The 22,883-nt window shown below is 42.0% G+C and overlaps 1 protein-coding gene across 2 annotated transcripts; it reads left to right on the top strand.

Annotated features, from left to right (window-relative positions):
* The first annotated feature begins 17 nt into the window (after positions 1-17).
* On the top strand, positions 18-21,049 carry SIRT6 (sirtuin 6). 2 transcript variants are annotated; one of them, XM_060786161.2, is made up of 8 exons: positions 21-334; positions 3,035-3,162; positions 3,622-3,804; positions 3,893-3,952; positions 10,776-10,871; positions 12,195-12,275; positions 17,853-17,976; positions 20,693-21,049. In XM_060786161.2, the coding sequence occupies exons 1-8, from the start codon at positions 269-271 to the stop codon at positions 20,936-20,938; spliced, it is 984 nt and encodes a 327-aa protein (XP_060642144.2). In that variant the 5' UTR covers positions 21-268; the 3' UTR covers positions 20,939-21,049. The 2 variants fall into 2 exon arrangements, with proteins under 2 accessions (XP_060642146.2, XP_060642144.2); XM_060786163.2 differs by lacking the exon at positions 10,776-10,871 and having other exon boundaries at positions 18-334.
* The last annotated feature ends 1,834 nt before the right edge of the window (positions 21,050-22,883 follow it).

Here is a 22,883-nt window from a genome sequence, read left to right as displayed (position 1 = left end):
GCAGTTGTCGATTTCCCTGACCAAATCCAAGATGGCAGGGGAAGTTGCCTTTCGTTCAGGTTACTCCTGTAGCTTCGAGTTTGTTCCTCTTCCTCTAGTCGTCGCTTTCCTTGACCAAATCCAAGATGGCGGGGGATTTCTTTCTGTGAAGAGGTTGCGGCTGTTCGAAGGGAATATTTCCGGCTTCTCCGACCGGAAATGAACAGGAAAGGCTTGGGGAAGCTTGACTGAGAAGAAAAAAGAGAAAGAGTGGGAAGAGGAGGGAAAGATGTCGGTTGATTACGCGGCGGGCCTGTCGCCGTACGCGGACAAAGGCCTGTGCGGCCTACCGGAGGTGAGTGAAAGTAGCCCCCCCGTGGGGTTGCCATGGAAACACTCCATTGGAAAGACATCTGGCTCGCTGCCTGGGAGGTCTAGTAGTCCATATTGGAATATTCAACTTATTATATACATATATTGTAAATATTATAAATGTGCATATATAGCTTAAACAATAATCTATATAAATAAAAATGGAATGTTCGTTTGCGGGATTAACAGAACTCAAAAACCACTGGACGAATTGACACCAAATTTGGACACAAGACACCTAACAACCCAATGTATGTCCTTCACTCAAAAAAATTGCTTTTGTCATTTGGGAATTGTAGTTGCTGGGATTTATAGTTCACCTACAATCAAAGAGCATTCTGAACCCCACTAATGATGGAATTGAACCAAACTTGGCACATACTTCTCCCATGACCAACAGAAAATACTGGAAGGATTTGGTGGGCAGTGTCCTTTGGTTTTGGAGTTGTAGTTCACCTACATCCAGAGATCACTGTGGACTCAAACAATGATGGATCTGGACCAAACTCTATACGAATACTCAATATGACCAAATGTGAACACTGGTGGAGTTTGGGGAAAATAGAATCATGACATTTGTGAGTTGTAGTTGCTGGGATTTATAGTTCACCTACAATCACAGAGCATTCTGAACCCCACCAACGATAGAATTGGGCCAAACCTCCCACACAGAACCCCCATGACCACCAGAGTGGGCCATAGCAACTCGTGGCAGGGGACGGCTAGGATAGTACAGAGTATTTAAAATATATAATATTAAATTTATTATATATATTGTAAATACAGTATGTATGTTTAGAATATAATAATATTAAATTTATAATATATATAATATAAATACGGACTGTATGTTCAGAATATATATTATAATATTAAATTCATAATATATATTATTAATACTATATGTAATATAAACAATATTATAGTATATACATATATAAGTACAGTTTCTATATAATATATTAAATTTATAATATAGGTTCTATATTTAGCATATAACATATATGAAACAGTGTACATATATATTATATACATATGTTGTATAAATAATATATTTTATGTTACTATGTAACTATAAGAATATGCATTCATAACATAAATATATAATATGGTAATATAATATGTACTATATTCAGTTTTAGTTTATATATAATATAACATAATAGTATATAATAGAATATACACATATCTATGTAATATATTATATAATTATTTGCACTTTTATATTATATATGATATATAATATACACTTTGGTTATATTTATAATATATAATTTTATTTGATTATTATATGTATACAATGTAAAATATAAATTATTCACTTTTATTACATGCTAGCCTGGGGACCTGGTGATGCCGGAGTTATTAAAAGAAGGCATTGCTTGTTTTGGGATATTAGGTAATATCACTTAAGTTTGGTCCAGATCCATCATTGACTGGGTTTGGTGCTCTCTGGATAAGGGAGAACTACAACTCCCAGATTCCCAGGGCAATAATCTCCTAACACAGTTACCTGAATGCAGGTGAAGTACAACTCCCAGATTTCCAAGTCAAATCCACAAACCCTTGCAGTATGTTCAGTTGGTCATGGGCCTTCACTGTGCCAAGTTGGGTCTCTGTCCATTGTCGGCAGGGGTCACTGTTCCTCTGGATGCAGATAAACTACAATTCCCAAAATCAAGGTCCCTGAACTTCTCCAGTATGTTCTGTTGGTCATGGGGAGTCTGTGTGCCTAGTTTGGCCAGGTCTGTCATTCTTGGGGGTCACAGTGGTCTGTTGAAGTTGAAGCTGAATTGGATGAAGGTACTCCAAATCTCATCATCTGTGGTCCATCCTCCCTCAAACTGCACCAGGACCGGAGGGGGGGGGGGTGTCTGTATGCCAAATTTGGTCCAGATCCGTCATTTGTGGGGCTACACCACCACATACATACCCACATACAAACACTGACTTCTCCCCAAACCTCAATAGTATGTACAGTTGCCAATCAGTTCCTCTGTTTGCTGTGTGCCATAGAAAAAGGGTAAGGGAGAGGCATTTGGGGGGGGGGGGTCATGCAAATTCCACACCAGTGGAGAGAGTCAGAAACACTGGGATATCTGTGGTGGAGGAAACACATACAATGTAGGATGGAATTGTCCCTGAATGAAAGCCTTCACTTGGGTGGAGGGCAGTACGGTGTTGGTGGCAGGGCTCTTGAACATGTTCATGGTGCTCACTAACCTGCAGTGTCATTGGAGGGAGGGCCATTGGTGTCTCCTGAGTAGTGGGAGCTATAGCTGTTTGTGGAAGTAGGAGCCTGTCTGTGAAAGTGGACACCCCAGCCACATACACACATACATATTTTCACTTTTATTGTGTGTATAATCTTTGCGTAAAGATATAGATTTCAAGCATTACTTTTTGGGACTACAACTTCTAATGAACAGGAGTCATTGGACCACACTTCTTCATCATGCTGTTCTTGGGTTCCATCTAAAATCAGGCTCTGGGAAAAAGCTGGGAAGTGAGAGACTTTGTTATTATTTGCTTTCAAGTTGTTTCCAGCTTAAGATGGTCACTCACTGCTTCGGAGGATGCATTCCCTCCTTTCCTTAGGCTATATTGACTCCTCAAACCACAACGTTTGGCTCTCTTGTATAGCATTAATTGCATTTTCCCTTTCTTCTCATTTACTGTCCAGTCCTTTGACACTCCAGATGAACTGGAGGAGAAGATCTCTCGCTTGGCAGACCTTATCCGGGAGGCTTCCAATGTCGTCTTTCACACTGGAGCCGGCATCAGCACCTCTTCGGGAATACCAGACTTCCGGTACATTGTATCCCTGTTTTATAGAGCTATATACCTGGAGTCATGTCAGATTTTCTCAGGTTGTGAGTGAGAGAAGAGTAAGAAGCCCTTCTCCTAGACCATACGTCATTCACATTCGTACAAATACGTACAATATGTAAAAGAGCCACATCATAAAACAAGATAGAAGGACAATATCAAACTTGATGAAGCGATTGATCTATCTATCTTTTGGAAGCCTATTCTCCCAGAGTGGTAGTCTAGCCTTTAAACTGTGGCCCTAGATTGCCATTCAGAAAGATGGTTAGTAATTTGGATTCACCATTGCCTTCCCTCCCTCCCTCCCTCCCTCCCTTTCTTTTTCTCCTTTCCCTTCCCCCTTTCTTCCCTTTCCTTTTGCCTACCTTCCCTTCCTCTTCCTTTCCTTTTCTTCCCTTCTTTTTCTTCCATCTTCCCCTTCCCTTCCTTTCTTCACTGCAGAGGCCCCAATGGGGTCTGGACTCTGGAGGAGCGTGGCCTGCCTGCCAAGTTCGACACCACCTTTGAGGGGGCATGCCCCTCCCCAACCCACATGGCACTGCTGGGCCTCCAACAGGCTGGCCTCCTGCACTTCCTAGTCAGCCAGAATGTGGACGGCCTTCATGTTCGGTCCGGCTTCCCCAGGTAAGGCCTTCAGGTGCCATTCTGTGGGCAGGGAGCACTTTTTCCTCATGGTCGCACCATTTCACGCCTCTCCCTTTCCCTCCTTCAGGGACAAACTGGCCGAGCTACACGGGAACATGTTTGTGGAGGAATGCATGAAGTGTGGCAAGTATGTACTCCCCCTTCCCTTTGCCTTCGTATTACATGGCGGCAGGCTTTGTGCAAAGGGCTCCCTCCCAAAATGCAGAAGCCTGCAAGTCACTCAAGAACAGAGCAGACTTTTGACTTTCCTCATAATCTGACTCTTGCGGCAAAGAGAACTTGTTCCCCTACCACGACATTTATTCCATGCTAGCGTGGAGTCATGGCAGCTTACCTTTGCTTATTTTGATTCATCCCGCCCAGAGGAGAGCTTTGGCGACGGCAAGATGCAACATGTTGCCATAAGCTCTTTTGGACAGGAGATATTTTCTTATTTAAAAACATATAACAAAAAATAGGTTGACTTTTGGGGGGCCGGAACGGATTAATAGCATTTCAATGGGAAAATTCCCTTTGAATTAACAGCTTGATCACAGCTTGAACAAATGAAACTCTTAACTCAAGTTATCACTTTTTAAAAAATGTTTTTATTGTAATGGTATCCATCAAATCCATCAAAATAAACTTACTTTTATACATCCATAAACCATTACATTTTTGCCCCCTTTTTTTCCCTCCCCCCTCCCTCCAACTTTACAACAAAGCATTTTTAAGTGCAGCCAGTCCAGGATTCTGTCCATTTTTTCCTTTATCTGATCATTAACTTTCCCTTCTTCAACCCATTTCACATATCTTAACCAGTTCTCTTTAATTTTTTGTATTCTTATAGACCATGGTATATCTTGTTGTATTATTCCCATAATATCAAATTGTACTTGTTCATAAGTGTATTAGTTCCATCTGTCCATTGTCCATTTTTCGTATCCTTCCATCCCAATGCTATTACAGCATGGGCAGCTTTAACCATCGGCATCAAAGTTTGTTGGTCTTCTTTCTTCAGCATTTGTAGGTCCACTGTTCCAATTTCCAACAGTCCCGGCCCAATATACAAATTTACATTGAATAACCCATTTATTTGTTCTAATACCCTCTTCCAGAATCTCTGCACTTCCTCACATTCCCACCACAAATGTGTAAACCATCCCTTCCCCTTTTTAGAATGCCAACAGTTTGAGCTGGACCCTTTTTATCATATATGCTAGCTGAACTGGGGTTCTATACCACTTTAAATAAATCTTTTTTACTAATTCTTGAAACTTTTCCATTTTAATGGTACTTTCCCCCTTTATTATCTTTTCCACCCTTTCCTCTGAAAGTCTGCTTTCCTTACTCCATTTTTGTATTATCGTTCTAAGCATTGTTTCTTTTGCTTCCACTATCATTTTGTATATTACTCCTGCTCCCCCCATTTTACCTTCTTCCCTTTGTCTGATCAGGGAATCCAACTTATTTTCCTCTCTTTTTACTCCATTGTTAACCATCTCCCATAGTCCTCTCAATTTCAACCAATTTTCTCTTCCACCTTTTCCCACCAACTCCATAGAATCCATCAATTCTCCTCCATTATTATATAAATCCTTCACTTTTACAAATCCTGCTCTATTCAACTTCTACAGCCAGGACTCTTCATCCTCAAACAAGCTATATAATGGTGACCATTTAGATAATGTGGGGATCCATTGCTTTTGTCATTTTCCCCATATTATAAAAGCTAATCTTCTAGGACCCTCTGTTCCTTTTATATTCCCTTTTATATTCTTACTAAAAATACCAGCTTTTCCTTTACACCCATTTCTTTCATTTTCTATTCTAATCCATTTCTGATTTCCCTTATCCATTTCTATTAAATACTTCAACTGAAAAGCTTCATAATATGCTTGTAAGTTTGGGACTCCCCAGCCCAGTTGATCACTTCTTGCATAGACTATTTTCTGAGCCACTCTTGCTTTCTTTCCTCCAAATACCCATTCTCGTAACTCCTTATCCCACTGAGCTATTTGCCCCGGCCTTAGGGTCACCGCAGAGTCTGAAAGAAATACAACATTTTCGGTATCACACACATTTTTAGCGCTCTGATTCTCCTCGAGATTGATAGGTTTTTCCCTTTCCAGCCTCTTAGTTGTCTTCTAATTCTCCAGATCACATTATAATTATTATCTCGTAATTTGTCCTCACTCCTAGCTATCTGAATTCCCAAATAACAATCTTTCTCTTAGCTATCTTAATTATCCCCTCTTCTTGAATTTCCTTAATTTTTCTCTTATTCATATTCATTGTTAGAATTTTTGATTTTGCTAAATTTATTTTCAGGCCAGATACTTTTTCAAAATCTTCCAAAATTACTTTTAATTTCTCCAGGGTTTCTCTTGGGTTTTCCATTATAATTAATATGTTGTCTGCAAATAAATTAATTCTGGTTTCCCCCTTCCCTATTCTATATACTTTAATCCTTTCATTATTCCTTATGCTATCTGCTAAAGTAAATATTAAAGGTGATAGAGGCCATCCTTGCCAAACTCCTCTTTGTATTGGTATTCTTTCTGACAGTGTTTTATTTATCTTAATCCTCCCATCAGCCTCTCTATACAGCTCCTCTAACATCCTAATAAACTCTCTTTTGAACCCATATTTATCTAGAACTCTATACAAATAATCATGATTTACGAGTCAAAGGCTTTATAGACATCAAGTTTTATCATAGCCCATTCCTTCTTTTCCTTAATTCCTATTATATTCACTATGTTTCTTAATGGGTGGCTAATACTCCTTCCTTTAACAAAACCATATTGGTCCTCCTCAACTAATTTTGGAAGGAGCTTCTCCCACCTTCTTGCCAAGGTTTTTGTGAAAATTTTATAATCTTGGTTCATCAGACTTATTGGTCTATAGGACGTTACCTCTATCGGGTCCTTCCCCTCTTTTAAAATTGTCAGTATTTCTGCCTGTTTCCAAGAAACAGGTGGTAGGTCCCCTCTCATTATGTGGTTTAACAATTTTTGTAATTGTGGTATCAACACTTCCCCCATTTCCTTATAGAATTGACCTGTAAATCCATCAACACCTGGGGCCTTATTACCTTTCAGCTCCTCTATCACTTTTAAAATTTCCTCCTGAGTTATTTCTTCTGTCATTGAATCCGCCTCCCTGGGGTCCAACTTTGTGTTAACCTCATCTTCCCATCTTTTCAGTGTTTCTTTTCCATATAATTCTTTATAATAACTTGCAAAAACCTGTAGTATTTTTCCTGTCGCCATTACTTTTTCTTTTTGCTTATTTCTTATCTGTCCCACTCCTCTCTTCTCCTCTCTTTCCTCTTCATAGATTGGATATTATTTAGCTGGTAATCATTTTTAACAATTACAGCAACTTTCCACAACTCCAAAACATCAATCTCTGCCAATTCCCTTTTCAGTTGGGCTAATCTAGCTCCCTTCTCCTTATCTTTCTTCTGCTGGACATAGAGTAATTTCCTTCAATTTCTGCTCCCTAACCATCTTCCTATTTCTCTCATAACCTATTTCTGCTTTTGAAGTGTCCCAAACAGTTTGTATGCTGGTTGAACCATTATTATCTTAGAAGAAATTTTTAATCTGATCTTTCATATATTCTCTACTTTTCAAATTCTTCCAAACCATATCCTTATACTTCCAAGTCTTATCCACGCCATCCCCACTTATCTCAAAATTGATCATCACCATGGCGTGATCAGAGAGCCAGATCATATCTGTAAAACAAGATCTTATTTCCATACTCAAGTTCTCTTTTAACAATATGTGATCGATTGTGGTATATTTCTTATGCCTCTTTGAGAAGAAGGTTGGTTGCTGTTGATCTTGTGTCATATCATAAACATTTTTTAAGTTCCACCTTTTCAAATTTACATTACTTTTCTTTCTGAAAACAAAATTAAAGTCTCCCATAATCATGAGATCCCCCTCATAATAATTATCAATTTTCTTTAAAAGTTTTTGTATAAATTTTTCTTGACCTGTATTAGGAGCATATATATTAACCAATGCCATTATTTTACCATCTAGTTTTATTTTTACAAATAACAATCTTCCTTGTACATCCGCTATTTGATGGATTATTTCCACATTAAGGCTATCATGAAACATTATCCCAACTCCTCTGTACTTTTTAAATCTGGCCTCCACCACTGTACTCCACCCCCTATAGTTAAACAATGGTGTGGTATCAAATATCTCTTTGTGTATCTTTTGTATTGACATTATCGTTATCTTATACTTTTCCATGGTTTTGTATAGTTTCCACCTTTTAACATCCGAAGCTAATGAATGTATAGTCAACGAAGCCAATCATACTTGAATCATTTAACCATCCACCTATACCCTACTTCCCCATGGCTGCAAAGTATGTTATTATCTTCATCCCCCCCTTTTCCCCACACTCCAGATGCTGAGTACTTTGGATCTTCATCCTCTCCATCTGAAGTATCTCTCAGGCTATTGCGTTTTCCCCCCATCCTCTTTCCTCCGCCCTTTCTTTTTAGACTTTCTTTTCCCTTTATATACTTACTAGCCGTCCCTGCCATGCGTTGCTGTGGCCCAGTCTGGTGATCTGGAGAATAAAGTAATGAGAAAGTGTTGGTATGCAATTTCTTTATGATATTTCTTTATGCTTGTGGGTAAACAGCACTTCTTGCTGTTTCTTTGTCAGTGTTGATGTAGAGATTGTCTGGTTTGCCTATTCTGGAAAATCCAATATATAATTGTCCTTCTTTAGGGGGCCCTTTCAAATCTATGATACTATATCTCCGTGTGTGTGAATCATATCAATCTATCAATATCTATGGCTGGATGGCTCTCTGTCAGGAGGGCTTTGATCACGTTTTCTTGTCCTGGTGAAGGGAGTTGGACTGGATGGCCTTAAGTATTTTCTGTTGGTCATGGGGGTTCTGTGTGGGAAGTTTACCCCAATTTTGTCATTGATGGGGTTCAGAATACTCCTTGATTGTAGGAGAACTATAAATCCCAGTAACTACAACTCACAAATGTCAGGGTCTATTTCCCCCAAACTCCATCTGAGTTCACATTTGGGCATATGGAGTATTCGTGCCAAGTTTGGTCCAGATCCATCCTTGTTTGAGTCCACAGTGCTCTCTAGATGTAGGCGAACTACAACTCCCAAACCCTTCCAGAATTTTCTATTGGTCATGGGAGTCCTATGTGCCAAGATTGGTTCAATTCCATCATGGGTGGAGTTCAGAATGCTCTTTGATTGTAGGTGAACTGTAAATCCCAGCAGCTACAAATCCCAAATGACAAAATCAGTTTTGTTTTGTTTTCTTTTTTTGAGTGATGGTCACTCCTTGGGGTAGTAGATGTCTTGTGTCCAAATTTGGCGGCAATTCATCCAATGGTTTTAGAGTTCTTTTAATCCCACAAATGAACATTACATTTTTATTTATATAGATAAGAACCAATCACTCCAAATTAGCAACAGTTATTTCTCTCACAATAATAATCTACTCATGATTACATGTGTAGGCATTTCGTCTTTGCAACATGCTTAGAACTAACAGAGGGTTGGTCAACCATTTCTTCTCCATCTTCCTCTGAATCTGCTTCTTCTCGTGTGTCACGTGTATCCAAGTTCGAACAGTCAATTCCACACTTAATCAACAATTTCAAAGCATCAGCTGGGTTTCATGCAATTATTTTTCTTTGATCTTTAAAAACCAGCAAGGCTACAGGGTTATATATCCATGAGAATTTCTGGTTATTCTGGTAGAGTCTCTGAGCAAATGTTTGCAGGATTTTCTTCTTTTTCAAAGATTCTTGTGATAGGTCCAGACAAATAATGATTGTATTTCCATCCCATTACAAATTTTGTTTACTTTTCAGGACCTTATAAACAATTTCCTTTACCTTTTGCCTTGCAAACTTAATTAGCACATCTCTGCCAGGTGTAGTGGACTGCTGACGCCCTCTGAACACTCTATGTGCCCTTTCAATCTCATTTCTGTCCAGTTCCACTCCCTGGGCAGTAATCCAATCCATCAAGGCTCCTTCTAATTGCTCGTCGGTAAGTGTTGATGGTACACCAAATGACCTTGAGATTGTTTCTGCAAAGCTTATCTTTCAATGAAGATAGCTGGTCCTTTAAATGGTTAATTTCTTCCTCATTAGTCTTGGAACGTTGCCAAGCTGTATTAGCTATCTTATTTGTTTGAGAAAGCTTTTTTTTTTTTGGTATGTTTCCAGTCTTTCTTCCAAAATATCAAATCGAATATCCATTTTTTGCTCAATTCTGTTTAAAGCCTCTACGATAGGATCACGTTTGGGGCCCATCTTGAGTGCTTGCTGCAGCCTTTAGTCTGGTCCTTATTTATATAATTAAAAGTCTCCTTACCAGGCCTTAGAAGCTCTCTCCTGTGCCTCCCTCTATCACACACCAGTTGTTTTCTTTTCTGTGCTGTTAGTTGCTAATTATAACAATCTTTCTTCATTATTATCTTCTTTTTGGAGGAGAGGCTGGGGAGAACGCGCTTCTATCATCGGCACATGCTCACAAAATCCAACTCAAGTTATCACTTTCCTTCTTTATTTTTCGAGCTCTAGCTGCAATGTTGTCCTTCCTGCAGAAGAACACAGTGGTGGGGTCAGTGGGCCTGAAGCGGGGTATAAATAAATAAAATAATATTTTTGAGCTCTAGCTGCAATGTTGTCCTTCCCCCTTTTGTGTCCCTCAGGCAGTATGTAAGGGACGAGGTGGGGATGATGGGCCTGAAGCATGGTATAAATAAATATAATAATAATATGTTTTGAGCTCTAGCTCCAATGTTGTCCTTCCCCCTTTTCCATCCTGCAGGCAGTACATAATGAACATGGTGGTGGGGACCATGGGCCCGAAGCAGGGTATAAATAAATATAATATGTTTTGAGCTCTGGCTGCAATGTTGTCCTTCCCCCTTTTCCATCCTGCAGGCAGTATGTGAGGGACACAGTGGTGGGGACGATGGGCCTGAAGCCGACGGGGAGACTGTGCGACGTCTCCAAGCGCCAAGGGCTCCGCTCCTGCAGGTGCCTCTCTCTTCTTCGGGCAAAAAGGATAGCCATGGTGCAAGGACAAAAATCTGTTTGTTAACATCAGTAAGACCAAGGAGCTTATAGTGGACTACACAGAGAACCAACCAGAAATCCAGCCCTTCATCATAAATGGAGACTGAAGTGGAGTGGGTGGCCAGTTGTAAGTCCCTGGGTGCAACTGTTAAGGAGGAGCTGACCTGGAGCAGCGTTGGTGAAGAGGGCCCAGCAGAGACTGGACTGTCTGAGACTCCTAAGGAATCCCCAAAGGCCATCCAGTCCAACCCATAAGAGATAGAGTGATAGACTTCTAAGGAACCACCAACTGAGTGGAAAACTGCTGGTGACTTTCCACCATTGCTATACAGAGTGTCCTAACCTCCTGCATCTGCGCATGGTTTACTAATTGCACATAATTGCAGAGAGGAAGGTGCTCCAAAAGGTCACCACTTCTGCACAGAGAAGTGTTGGTTGCCCTCTTTCTTTATAATTTATAATAAAGAACTTTATAATTCCTGCTGCCTTAAGAAAGATTAGAGCATTCTTGGGGATCCATCTCACCCAGAATATTTTTTTTTTGGTAGACGGTACAGGGTGACAAAGACAAGGACTGTAGGATAGCTTTCATCCTAGAGCTGTAGCTATGTTGAACTCCATGGCTTCGCATTGATGTGTCATTAGGGGCTGTGAGGTGGTGGTTGGAGTGTGGAGGGAGGAGGGTGTTGTTTTGTGACGTGTGCTGGGGAAAGCATTGAATTTCGTTGTACAATGTATGACAACAATAAAGTTATTCTGTGCTATTCATAGTGGGTTGGGGCAAGGTTTTCTGCAGCTTGATCTTCCCTTTCTTCCCCTCTGAAGTCCAAAATCTCTGCTCATCCCTGCCCTAGGACTTATCCTTTGGCGGATGCTTTAACGCTTGCATCCTGGGAATCCTGGGTCAGAAGGGCCTCTGAGCATTCAGGAGTGAGGCTTTTCCTCCTTACCATTTGCGACTTACGGTGGCCCAAAGGAGAAATGCCTTCAAGGCACCAGATCCTGCCTGATCTCAGAATCAAGGTTGGGACCAATGAATCAGTGTAGGCCGTCTTTCCATGGCCTTCTTTGAGAGACGGTAACGTGCTCAGGATCTTCTCCATAGATCCCAGAGCAGAGCAGGGGTTTGTACTCCGGCCTCTCAGAGACAGAATCCAGCCCCAAAACAGCCATCTCACAATGACTGGCTTCCTTACTTCTCAAGAAAAGATAATGTGTGTGTTTCCCTTACCGTTCACCCTGTGTGTTAGCTTACTTCGACATCATTGTTGTCTTTTTCCAAAGAGGGAAGCTGATAGACACCATCTTAGACTGGGAAGATTCCCTGCCTGATCGAGACCTCCATCTTGCCAGCGAAGCCAGCAGGTAAGCTCTCCGCTTTTTGTTGTCAAAGGCTTTCATGGCTGGAATCACTGACTGGTTGCTGCTTGGGGGAATCCTTTGCTGGAAGGTGTTAACTGGCCCTGATATATTATTGGCTGGAAATCCCCTGCTTTTTGAGTTTTGCTCTTAATTTACTGTCCTGATTTTATAAGGAAAGGAAAAGGAAAAGTTGAGGCCTTTGAATCCACTCTCCTGTCCTGCCCATGCATTCCTTTGTGACTTCAGAGCCTGCTTAGGGCCCCTGCTTCTGTGGGGTCACCGCCTCAGCCTCCCCTAAGCCATGCCTCAAAGGGATGGATGCCTCTCTGCTTCCGACCCAGAGCCACACACAGGGCTGCCTTTTCCTCCTTCTTCCCCTCTACTCCTCTTTTTTCTTCTTTTCCTTCACTTCCTTCTTCTATTCCTCCTCCTCCTGCTTCTTTTTTCTAATTCTCCCCTTCCTTGTTCTTCCTCTTCTCCTTCCTTTATCCCTCCTCCTGCTTCCTTTTCCTTCCTTCTCATTCTCCTCTTCCTTGTTCTTCCTCTCCTTCTTCCTCTATTCCTCCTCCTGCTTCTTTTTCCTCCTCATTCTCCTCTTCCTTGTGCTTCATCTCCTTCCTCTATTCCTCCTCCTGCTTCTTTACTCTCCTTCTCATTCTTCTCTTGCTTGCTCTTTCTCTCCTTCCTCTATTCCTCCTCCTCCTGCTTCTTTACCCTCCTTCTCATTCTTCTCTAGCTTGTTCTTCTTTTTCTTCCTTTCTCTCCTTCTCTTTCTTCATCTCCTCCTTTTTATTCCCTTTTCCCCTTCTCCTATTCTTTCTCCCTCTTCTTTTCTTCCTCTACTTCTTCACATTCCTGTATTCCTCCAAGAATCATGGAGATGGAAGAGACCTTGTGAGCCACCCAGTCCAAGAAGCAGGACACTAGTATTCAAAACACCCCCGACAGATGGACATCCAACCTTTCCTTAAAAGCCTCCAGAGAAGGAGCATCCACACACTCCAGGGCAGAGAGTTCCACTACTGAACTGCTCTCACAGGAAGTTCTTCCTAATGTTCAGATGGAATCTCCTTTCCTGTAGTTTGAAGCCATTGTTCCGTGTCTCCAGGGCAGCAGAAAACAACCTGCTCCCTATGACTTCCCCTCACATATTTATATATGGCCCTCAACATGTCTAGCTCTTTAAGCCGCTCTTCATAGGGCTTGTTCTCCTGATCCTTGATCATTGTAGTCGCCCCCTCTGGACACATTCCAGCTTAAAGTCAACATCTCCCTTCAATTGCAGTGCCCAGAATTGGACACAGTGTGATTCCAGGTGTGGTCTGACTAAGGCAGAACAGACAGGTAGCATAACTTCCTTGCATCTAGGCCAGCATTTCTCAGCCTGGTAGGTGAACTACAACTCTAAACCTCAAGGTCAATGGCCACCAAACCCTTCCAGTATTTTCTGTTTGTCATGGGAGTTCTGTGTGCCACATTTGGTTCAATTCCATTGTTGGTGGAGTTCAGAATGCTCTCTGGTTGTTGGTGAATTATAAATCCCACCAACTACAACTCCCAAATGACAAAATCAACCCCCCTCCAACCCCACCAGTATTCAAATTTGGGCATATCAGGTATTTGTGCCAAATTTGGTCCAGTGAATGAAAATACATCCTGCACACGAGATATTTACTTTACAATTCATAACAGTAGCAAAATTACAGATATGAAGTAGGAATGAAAATAATTTATTGTTGAGGGTCGGCACAACATTAGGAACTGTGTGAAGGGGTTGTGGAATTTAAAAGGTTGAGAACCACTGATGTAGGCACTAGACTCCTATTCATGCAGGACAAAATCCCATTGGCTTTTAAAGCTGTTGCATGACATTATTGGCTCATGTTTAACTTGTTATCCACGAGGACTCCTCCGGCTTCTTTTTCTTCCTTTCCTCCTCCTTTTTCTTCCATCTTTTCCTCCTTCTCCTATTGTTCCTCCCTCTTCCTTTTTCTTCCTCTTCTCCTCCTTCCTATATTCCACAATTCCTCCTATTTTTGAAATTTACCAGTGGCTGCTGAATTTCCCACCCTGGGTTCCTACATTTTCCCAGTTTTTGTGGTAAAATTAGGTGCCTTGGCTTATATTCAGGTCGGCTTATACTCGAGTAGGCATTCACCAAGACTCAGTGAGAAGTCCTTGAGACCCGTGTGTCAAAGGCATTATCTCATGTCTTTGATTGAGCCTGAGATTAAATTAAGTGATATTTACTCCGTGTTTCCAGAGCAAAGTTGCCATAGGTTCAAGTTCTTGTTTCAGCTCTCAAGCTCATTATTCAAGTCTCCCGTGTTTTCCTATGTTCCTGTAAGAGTTTTAGCCTTGGAAAAGTTCCTGTTTTCATGCTTATGGATTTATGTCTCACAGTTACTATGTCCCACAGAGCACGCCTCCTTCCTTGTGGCCATGTGCCTGTGGCAAGGAGGCAAGAGAAAGCTGTTAGGGACAGTTTCTTGGGTCTTGCACTCTGCTTTTTGTATTTTTTTCAACACCAGTCCCCTACTCTTCTTTTTTTTTTTTTTTGTTAAAAATTAGCATTAACAAAATCCACGGATAATAACACAGCCTAACAAAAAAAATTGGTGTTTTCGTTTTTAGGCCTGTTCCTGGGATTATTTGGGGTGCTGATTCAGAAAATTGCATTGGATAGATCACATCAGCTCTAGATTATTCGATATGATTTTCTGTGGGCAAGCAGGTGGAGACTACTGGATGGCATATGTTCTGTAACAGAAATTAGAGCTGATGTGGTCTCTCCAATGCAGTTTTCTGAATCAGCACCCCAAATAATCAAACCAAATCTAATGTTGACCAAAAACTGATTCTTAACCCTTTTGGTACTAATGTTAGAGAGTGGTCCTTGGTCAAGTGGTCCCTGGTCAAAAAAGGGTTGGGAACCATTGATATATATGAACTATTGCTATTTATAGCACCATTTATACCTCTTTTGGGGAAATGCCCTTTTTTCCTTTCTGTACATGCTTTTGTAAATAAACTGCTATAGTTAGAAACCACTGGACTCTGGTGTGGTGCTGGGTGAAAAGGTGTTCTCAAAGCTAGAGTGTAACAGCTGGATCAAGGGGCATAAAGAGTTGGCTCTTTTTCAACTCTAGAGAACAACTCTCGTTATTTTGGCATCTGCTGGATCATGGAAATTACACTGGAAGACCTAGAGATTCCTATAGCAGTGTTCTCTTTGAAAGTTGCTAGCTCCTCCAGCGTGAGAGAGGACCGAAAGAGAGGACATTTGAATCATTACACTATGTATCATGATTGTTATTCCTGGGTTATACATGTCATTTCCTCACTTGTTCTATCTTAAAAAGTGTGTCTCTATTTCTCTTTCTTTTTTCATTATCTCCTTCTTTGGGCCATTTCTTCCTCATCGCCCACCAGCTTTCTCCATTTCCAGCTCTGAGATTTGTCCAAAAATGTCCCATTTTATAATTATAACGCTATGTAACATGATTGTTGTTCCTGTGTTATAAGTGCAATTTCCTCACTTGTTCTATCCTTTAAAAACCTCTCTCTCTCTCTCTCTCTCTCTCTCTCTCTCTTTCTCTCTTTTTGCATTATCTCCTCCTTCGGGCCATTCCTTCCTCGTCCCTCACTGTCATGATCTCTCACTTATGCCATCCAACTAAGCCCTGACATAGAGCATATGGCCTTTGGCCAAAAGGAGGACAGGATGCTGAAAGGACATATGAACCAGCCATAAAAGTCAATTTCCCCAAGGTGGGAGGAGGGCGGTTCCTTCAGTTGCACCAATTCTTGCATCAAATTCTTCACTTCTTAACTGCCTATCAAGTGGGGAGGGCCATACTCCCAGTCGGTTGCTGGCTTGGCTCTGTGAAAGTCTTCCAGTTGAGTCGGTGTGATCCACCAGCAGCTGGTCATTGTTGGGGAGATTGCTGCATCCAGTGGAGTGTGAGACCCTGCCATCTCTTCTCCTCCGAAGCTTGCTTCTTCCCCTGAAATGTCCACGAGTTGGTTCTCGGCAGTGTTGTCCCCTCTCTCTTCTCCCTCCATTTTGGTTTAGGCAGTAGCTAGAGAGAGGTGCTGATATTCTGAACAAATTGTGAGAGGTTCTTTGCTCCAACTGTGCTGCTAGGGTTTAGTATTAACTGGAAAGAATACGCCAAGACACACAATGGCTAAGGTTACCATGCATCTGTATTGTTCGGAATACAAGCACCTAACAAATCTGCCCATGTATATAGAGTCTAGGCTATAACATCATAAATCACCTCAAAAGACCCTGGCACCTTTCCCACATATCCTCCTCCCACCTTTGGGCAATTAACTTTTCTGATCTACGTAGGGTTGCCTTTGAAGACTGTTCAGAAGCTCCAAATGGACCAACGGGCAGCAGCCAGATTGCTCACCAGAGCAGTATACAGGGAGCATACAACCTCCCTGTTCCATCAACTCCACTGGCTGCCAGTCTGTTACTCTGAGCACAATTCAGAGTACTGGCTTTAGCCTATAAAGCCCTAAACGGTTTTGGTCCAGCTTACCTGTCCGAATGTATCTCCCTCTAAGATCATCCAGGGAGGCCCTGCTCTCGGTCCCACCTCCTTTGCAGGCGCAACTTGTGGAAAAGACAGGGCCTTCTCAGTGGTGGCCCCTCAGCTACGGAACTCCCTCCCCAGTGACATTAGATCAGCCCCCTCCCTCCTAGCCTTCAGAAGAAAGATAAAAACTTGGCTCTGGGATCAAGCCTTACTGGGTGACAGTCACATTGAGGAAAAACAACAGGAAAAACTCAGCCATTATCAGGACCTCAAAATCAAATTGCAAAGGCTCTGGCATGAACTAGTACAGGTGATCCCAGTGGTCTTCGGCACACTGGGTGCCGTGCCAAAAGATCTCAGCCAGCACTTGGAAACAAGAAGCATTGACAAACTCACGACCAGTCAACTGCAAAAGGCCACCTTACTTGGATCTGCGCGCATCATTCGAAAATACATCACACAGTCCTAGACGCTTGGGAAGTGTTCAACTTGTGATTTTGTGATATGAAATCCAGCATATGGATCTCATTTGTTGTCACATACTGTGTTTTTGTGTCAGTAAAATAATAATAATAATAATAATAATAATAATAATAATCTTTATTTATACCCAGCCACCATCTCTCCAAGGGGACTCGGGGTGGCTAACATGAGTCCAAGCCCAAGAATTACAATAAGGCAAAGTAAAATACAAACAAGCAAGTAATAACATCAAATAAAGTGCAAACAATAACAACATATACAATAAAATAAAAAAAGTGGTAAAGGAATTAAAATACAGTGGACTTGGCCAAATGCAAGGGATAAAATTATAAAACCCTGGGTGAGATGGATGAATAGAGTTATAGAGATCTGTCTCAGAATAGAGATCCATCTCAGAAATGTCTGGGGTTTTTTTCTTCGCATAATAGTCACAGCCCTGTTTTATAATTATAACACTATGTAATTTTTGGAGGGGCTAGAGAAAGGCCCTCCTTGTTTGGAAAGCCTTTGTTGCCTCTTCATGGCTCCTTTCCTTTCCTTCTTGCAGGAAGGCCGACCTCTCCATCACGTTGGGGACTTCCTTGCAGATCAAGCCCAGTGGGGACCTGCCTCTGCTGACCAAGCGGAAGGGCGGCCGGCTGGTCATCGTCAACCTCCAGCCCACCAAACATGTGAGTGACACCCCTGCTCCCTTCTCCATAAGCCTGACCAGTAAAGCCCTATTATGTAGAACCAGCCAGGGACGTCCTAAGGAAGAGCGGGGAGGCCTGGTTTCCTTTTCTGCCCCAACGGAGCCACAGGTTCCAGTGGCAGGAAAAGAGATCCCACTTCAACATCAGGAAGAACTCTTTAACAGTGGAACTCTTCCTCAGCGTCCAATGGAAGCTGGATGACAATCTGTTAGGAGGGATCGAATTTTGCTTTTCCTGCCTGCCAGAAAGAAGGGGGTTAGACTGGATGGCCCTTGGGGTCGGTCCCACTAAACTCTACGATTCCAAGTCATTCAAACGACGTGGCCCTTTGTAGGCATTACTAAAGTTGTGTATCCATGCAACACCGTTAGAGCAGTTTTGACATCAGCTCTGTTGTCACACCTCCCTTCTGATGAAGTCCTGTCATTTGGGGAAGTGCTTATAGTGTTTCTGCTAGGCTTATAGCTCAGTAACAGAGGACACTGAGCTGTAATCTCACAATTCCATGGGATGGAATCTCAGCCATTACAAGGGTGTCAAACCTCATTGGGCAATAAGGAGGCACCCGTAGAATCCTAGAGTTGGAAGAGACCACAAAGGCCAAAATTGTTGTTGTTGTTATTATGTGATTAATGCCCATCTATAAGTCTGAGGCAAGTTCACATCAATTATTATTATTATTATTATTATTATTATTAGTGATTAATGTCCACCTAAAAGCCTGAGGCAAGTACACATCAATCACACATTATTATTATTATTATTATTATTATTATTATTATCATCATCATCATTACTATTTAATTAATGTCCACCTAAAAGTCCGAGCCAAGTTCACATCACTCATTTATTGTTGTTGTTGTTTTAAAAAGAAAACATAATGTTTGCAAACTTGGCATTCTATTAAATGTCCTTTGACCAGTAGCTGGCCACTTGTAGTGCCTCTGGTGTTGCTATAAGACGGTCCTCCATTGTGCATGTGGCAGGGCTTAAGTTGCATTGTAGTAGGTGGTTTGTGGTTTGTTCTTCTCTATGACTTGCATGTCATAGATTCCACTTTGTAGCCCCATTTCTTAAGGTTGTGTGGAAGGAGCCTAAAGAAAGACACAGGGCGCCCTAAGGAGCCCCAGTGAAATCTATATAAATAAAAATGTAATGTTCGTTTGTGGGATTAACAGAACTCAAAAACCACTGGATGAATTGACACCAAATGTGGACACAAGACACCTAACAACCCAATGTATGTCCTTCACTCAAAAAAATTGATTTTGTCATTTGGGAGTTGTAGTTGCTGGGATTTATGGTTCACCTACAATCAAAGAGCATTCTGAACCCCATCAACGATGGAATTGAACCAAACTTGGCACACAGTTCTCCCATGACCAACAGAAAATACTGGAAGGGTTTGGTGGGCAGTGTCCTTTGGTTTTGGAGTTGTAGTTTACCTACATCCAGAGATCACTGTGGACTCAAACAATGATGGATCTGGACCAAACTCTACATGAATACTTAATATGCCCAAATATGAACACTGGTGAAGTTTGGGGAAAATAGAATCTTGACATTTGGGAGTTGTAGTTGCTGGGATTTATAGTTCACCTTCAATTACAGAGCATTCTGAACCCCACCAACGATAGAATTGGGCCAAACCTCCCACACAGAACCCCCATGTGGGCCACAGCAACGCGTGGCAGGGGATGGCTAGTAAATAATAAACATACAGTGGCGTTCCTGAGGGCGGGGGTGGCATTGGAGGAGAGAAGCAGGGAGGAAGGCCGGCCCCCCTCAGATGAGGGCTTTTTAAAAAGAGGGACTTTGAAGTTAGGGAAACTGAATGGAGGAGGTGTAATGCACTTGCCCACGCATCCAAATAAACACACTGAGCCCAAGAGGCAAGACCTGCCTTACCTGTCCAAGGTGGCCTGGGTGAGTGGCCAAGGCGCGCTCCCTCTCCCTCAGACCCATCTTTGGACTGAGTCAGAGAAGCAGCGTTGATGGGGGAAGGGGAAGACGCGACCCCAAGACCCACCCCCACCGCGGGCTCCCGTGCAATTCCGCCCCCTTCGGGGCAGAGCAAGCAGCACCAAAGTGAAGGACAACAATAAATTGTACTCTCAAAATGAACGTTGCGGTCAATGATACATCTCAATTCCAATGCAATTAAATCAAAATTAAAATTAAATTGAAACCTGTGAAAAATCAATGTAGCAATGCATTCAGAAAGATTGAAATAGAATTGTAAAATATGTAGTATAGCATGTGTTGCTTTTATGTCCAACAGATGGTGCTGTTTTTGAAAAAAAGCATATTTTTACCTGTCACAAGTGTGACATCTATATAAAAGTAGGAATGTGCCTATTCAAATGCTATGTTGTGTCAAAATTTCAAAGCAATTGGTGAAGTATTTTGGGAGATTTAAAGTTTTGAACATTAAGGTTTGAACATTTACATTTTTATTTCTATAGATTATTATTATTATTATTATTATTATTATTTTATGTGATTAATGTCCAGCTAAAAGTCGGAGGCAGGTACACTTCAATCACACATAATAATAATAATAATAATAATAATAATAATAATAATATGATTAATATTATTTTATGTGATTAATGTCCACCTAAAAGTCCAAGTCAAGTTGACATCAATTATACTAAATAATAATAATGTTATGTGTCTCTTCCCTGTTTCCAAGGACAAGCATGCTGACCTGCGCATCCACGCCTACGTGGACGAAGTCATGACCAAGCTGATGGCGCTCCTGGGGCTGGAGATCCCCAAATGGACGATGGCAGCACTGGACGAGGCCAAGCCTGCCACTGACGTCCCACTGTGCACCAAAGAGGAGAAGGCCCCACTTTGCAACAGCATGGCTCTCCCCAAAAAGGAGCCTTGTGCTCCGGATGCCAAGCGATTCAAGCTCGAGCCGCTCCCTTCCTGACGGACCCTCCATTCTTCCCTCCCTCCAGCTCTGTGTCTTTGCGCTGCCTTTGTATGTATGTCTGGGTGGAAACCCGTTGTGACTTTTTTAAAGACTCTGCCTCATCTACTATCACCCTTGTAGTGAAGTTTTTCTCACTGGGAAACTGCCCCGAGGAAAGGGCAGGATGCATGAGTTTCCTCCTTTGGGATTTGGGCCCACACATCAAACTCAAGGCCCGCGGGACGAATCCAGCCCATTATTTCCTTTGATGCAACCCTCCTCCAGTTGCCGGACTCCAACTCCCATCTTCTTCATCCTTAGACATCATGACTCAAGCAGATGGGAGATGTGATACAGAACATCTGGGAGTTGGGAGAGTGGGGTTTGGATTCAAGTGCAAGGCTTGTGTAGAGGATGCCTGGCTTTGCAACACCCTTGAGCCTTTCCCCAGCCTTGAAGCCACAAGGGCCGTTGGGTTGCAATTCCCATCATCCCCATCATCAATTGGGATATAGCCGTATGTCGTTCAGTAATGTGTGGGGAAGGCACACTCCCTCAGTTCAAAGGCACACATAGGATTTGCCTTGGGGTGAATGGAAAAGGCCTCAAAAGCATATGACATCCAAAGATCATATGTACTCAGTGTTATTATTACTATCCTGCTTCCTTGATTTGGCTCCCTAGTCGTGCCATTGCTATAAAAGAACACTGCAAGGAATAACTTTTGTCGCCAGCGTTCCTTCTCTCCATTTGTGCAAATTCCTCCTCTTAAATAGTCATAGAGCTGGAAGGAAAAGCAAGGAGGTAGCCAATAATTTGTGGAGAAATATGGCATGCATTGGGATGAATAGAGTCAATAAAAGCAGGGACACAATATTATTGTATTATTATTTCCAGTACCTACAACTCCCAAATGACAAGGCCAATTCCCCTCAAAACCTACCAGGTTTGGGCATATAGAGTATCCAGCTCCATTCTTGTTTCGATTCACAGTGCTCTCTGGATGTAGGTGAACTACAACTCCTCTAAATCCCTCCAAAGACCTCCAGTTTGTTTTGTTGATCATGGGGGTTCTGTGTGCCAAGTTAGCTCCAGGTCCCTTGTTGGTGGAGTTCAGATGCTCTTAGATTGCAGGTGAACTATACATCTCAGTACCTACAACTCCTATAAATCATGGTGAAATCTCCATAAACTTCTCTAGTATGTTCAGTTGCTCATCAATTCCTCTGTTTGCTGCATGCCATAGGAAAGGGTTAAGGGGGATGCAGTGGATGGCGTCATGCAAATTCCACACCAATGGAATGCCTGTGGTGGAGGAAATGTGCAATCTAGGATGGAATTGTCCCCGTATCAAAGCCGTCACTTGGGTGGTGGGCAGGATGGTATTTGTGGAGGACATTGGCAGGGCTCTTGGACATATTCATGGCACTCACTGTAACCTGCAATGTCATTGGAGGGAGAGCCTTTAGTGTCTCCTGAGTGGTGGAAGTTATAGCTGTTTGTGGAGGTAGGAGCTTGTCTGTGTAAGTGGACACTCCAGCCGCATACACGCATACATATTTTCACATTTATTATGTGTATAAATTAGGCATCCCACCCTAATGGGAAGAAATAAGGCATGTATTGGGATGGATTCCTAATGTGATGAATGAGTCATGAAGTCAATAAAAACAGGAACACAAATTATTATTATTCCCCCATTCTCAGTTCTAACTTGCCATTATATTGATGCAGTAAAAAAGAAGAAGACGACAAGTTGAATTTTGTGCCGGATGTGGTGCTTTGTGTCCATGGTTACCTCTGCGGGAACAGCAGCATTATATAAGACCGATCCATTATTATTGTTAACAGAAGGAAGAAACAGTGTGATCCCTGGAGCCTGTTGAGCGCTATGTTCCCTTTGAATAAGTGGGTTGGGGCTTGGAAGCTCACAAGCCACAACAGAGAAGAAACCAAACATATT

Source organism: Anolis sagrei, chromosome X (genome assembly GCF_037176765.1).
Source record: "Anolis sagrei isolate rAnoSag1 chromosome X, rAnoSag1.mat, whole genome shotgun sequence".
NCBI lineage: Eukaryota > Metazoa > Chordata > Lepidosauria > Squamata > Dactyloidae > Anolis > Anolis sagrei.
Note: the sequence above shows the minus strand (reverse complement) of the source record. Positions and strands in the feature narration are given on the sequence as shown.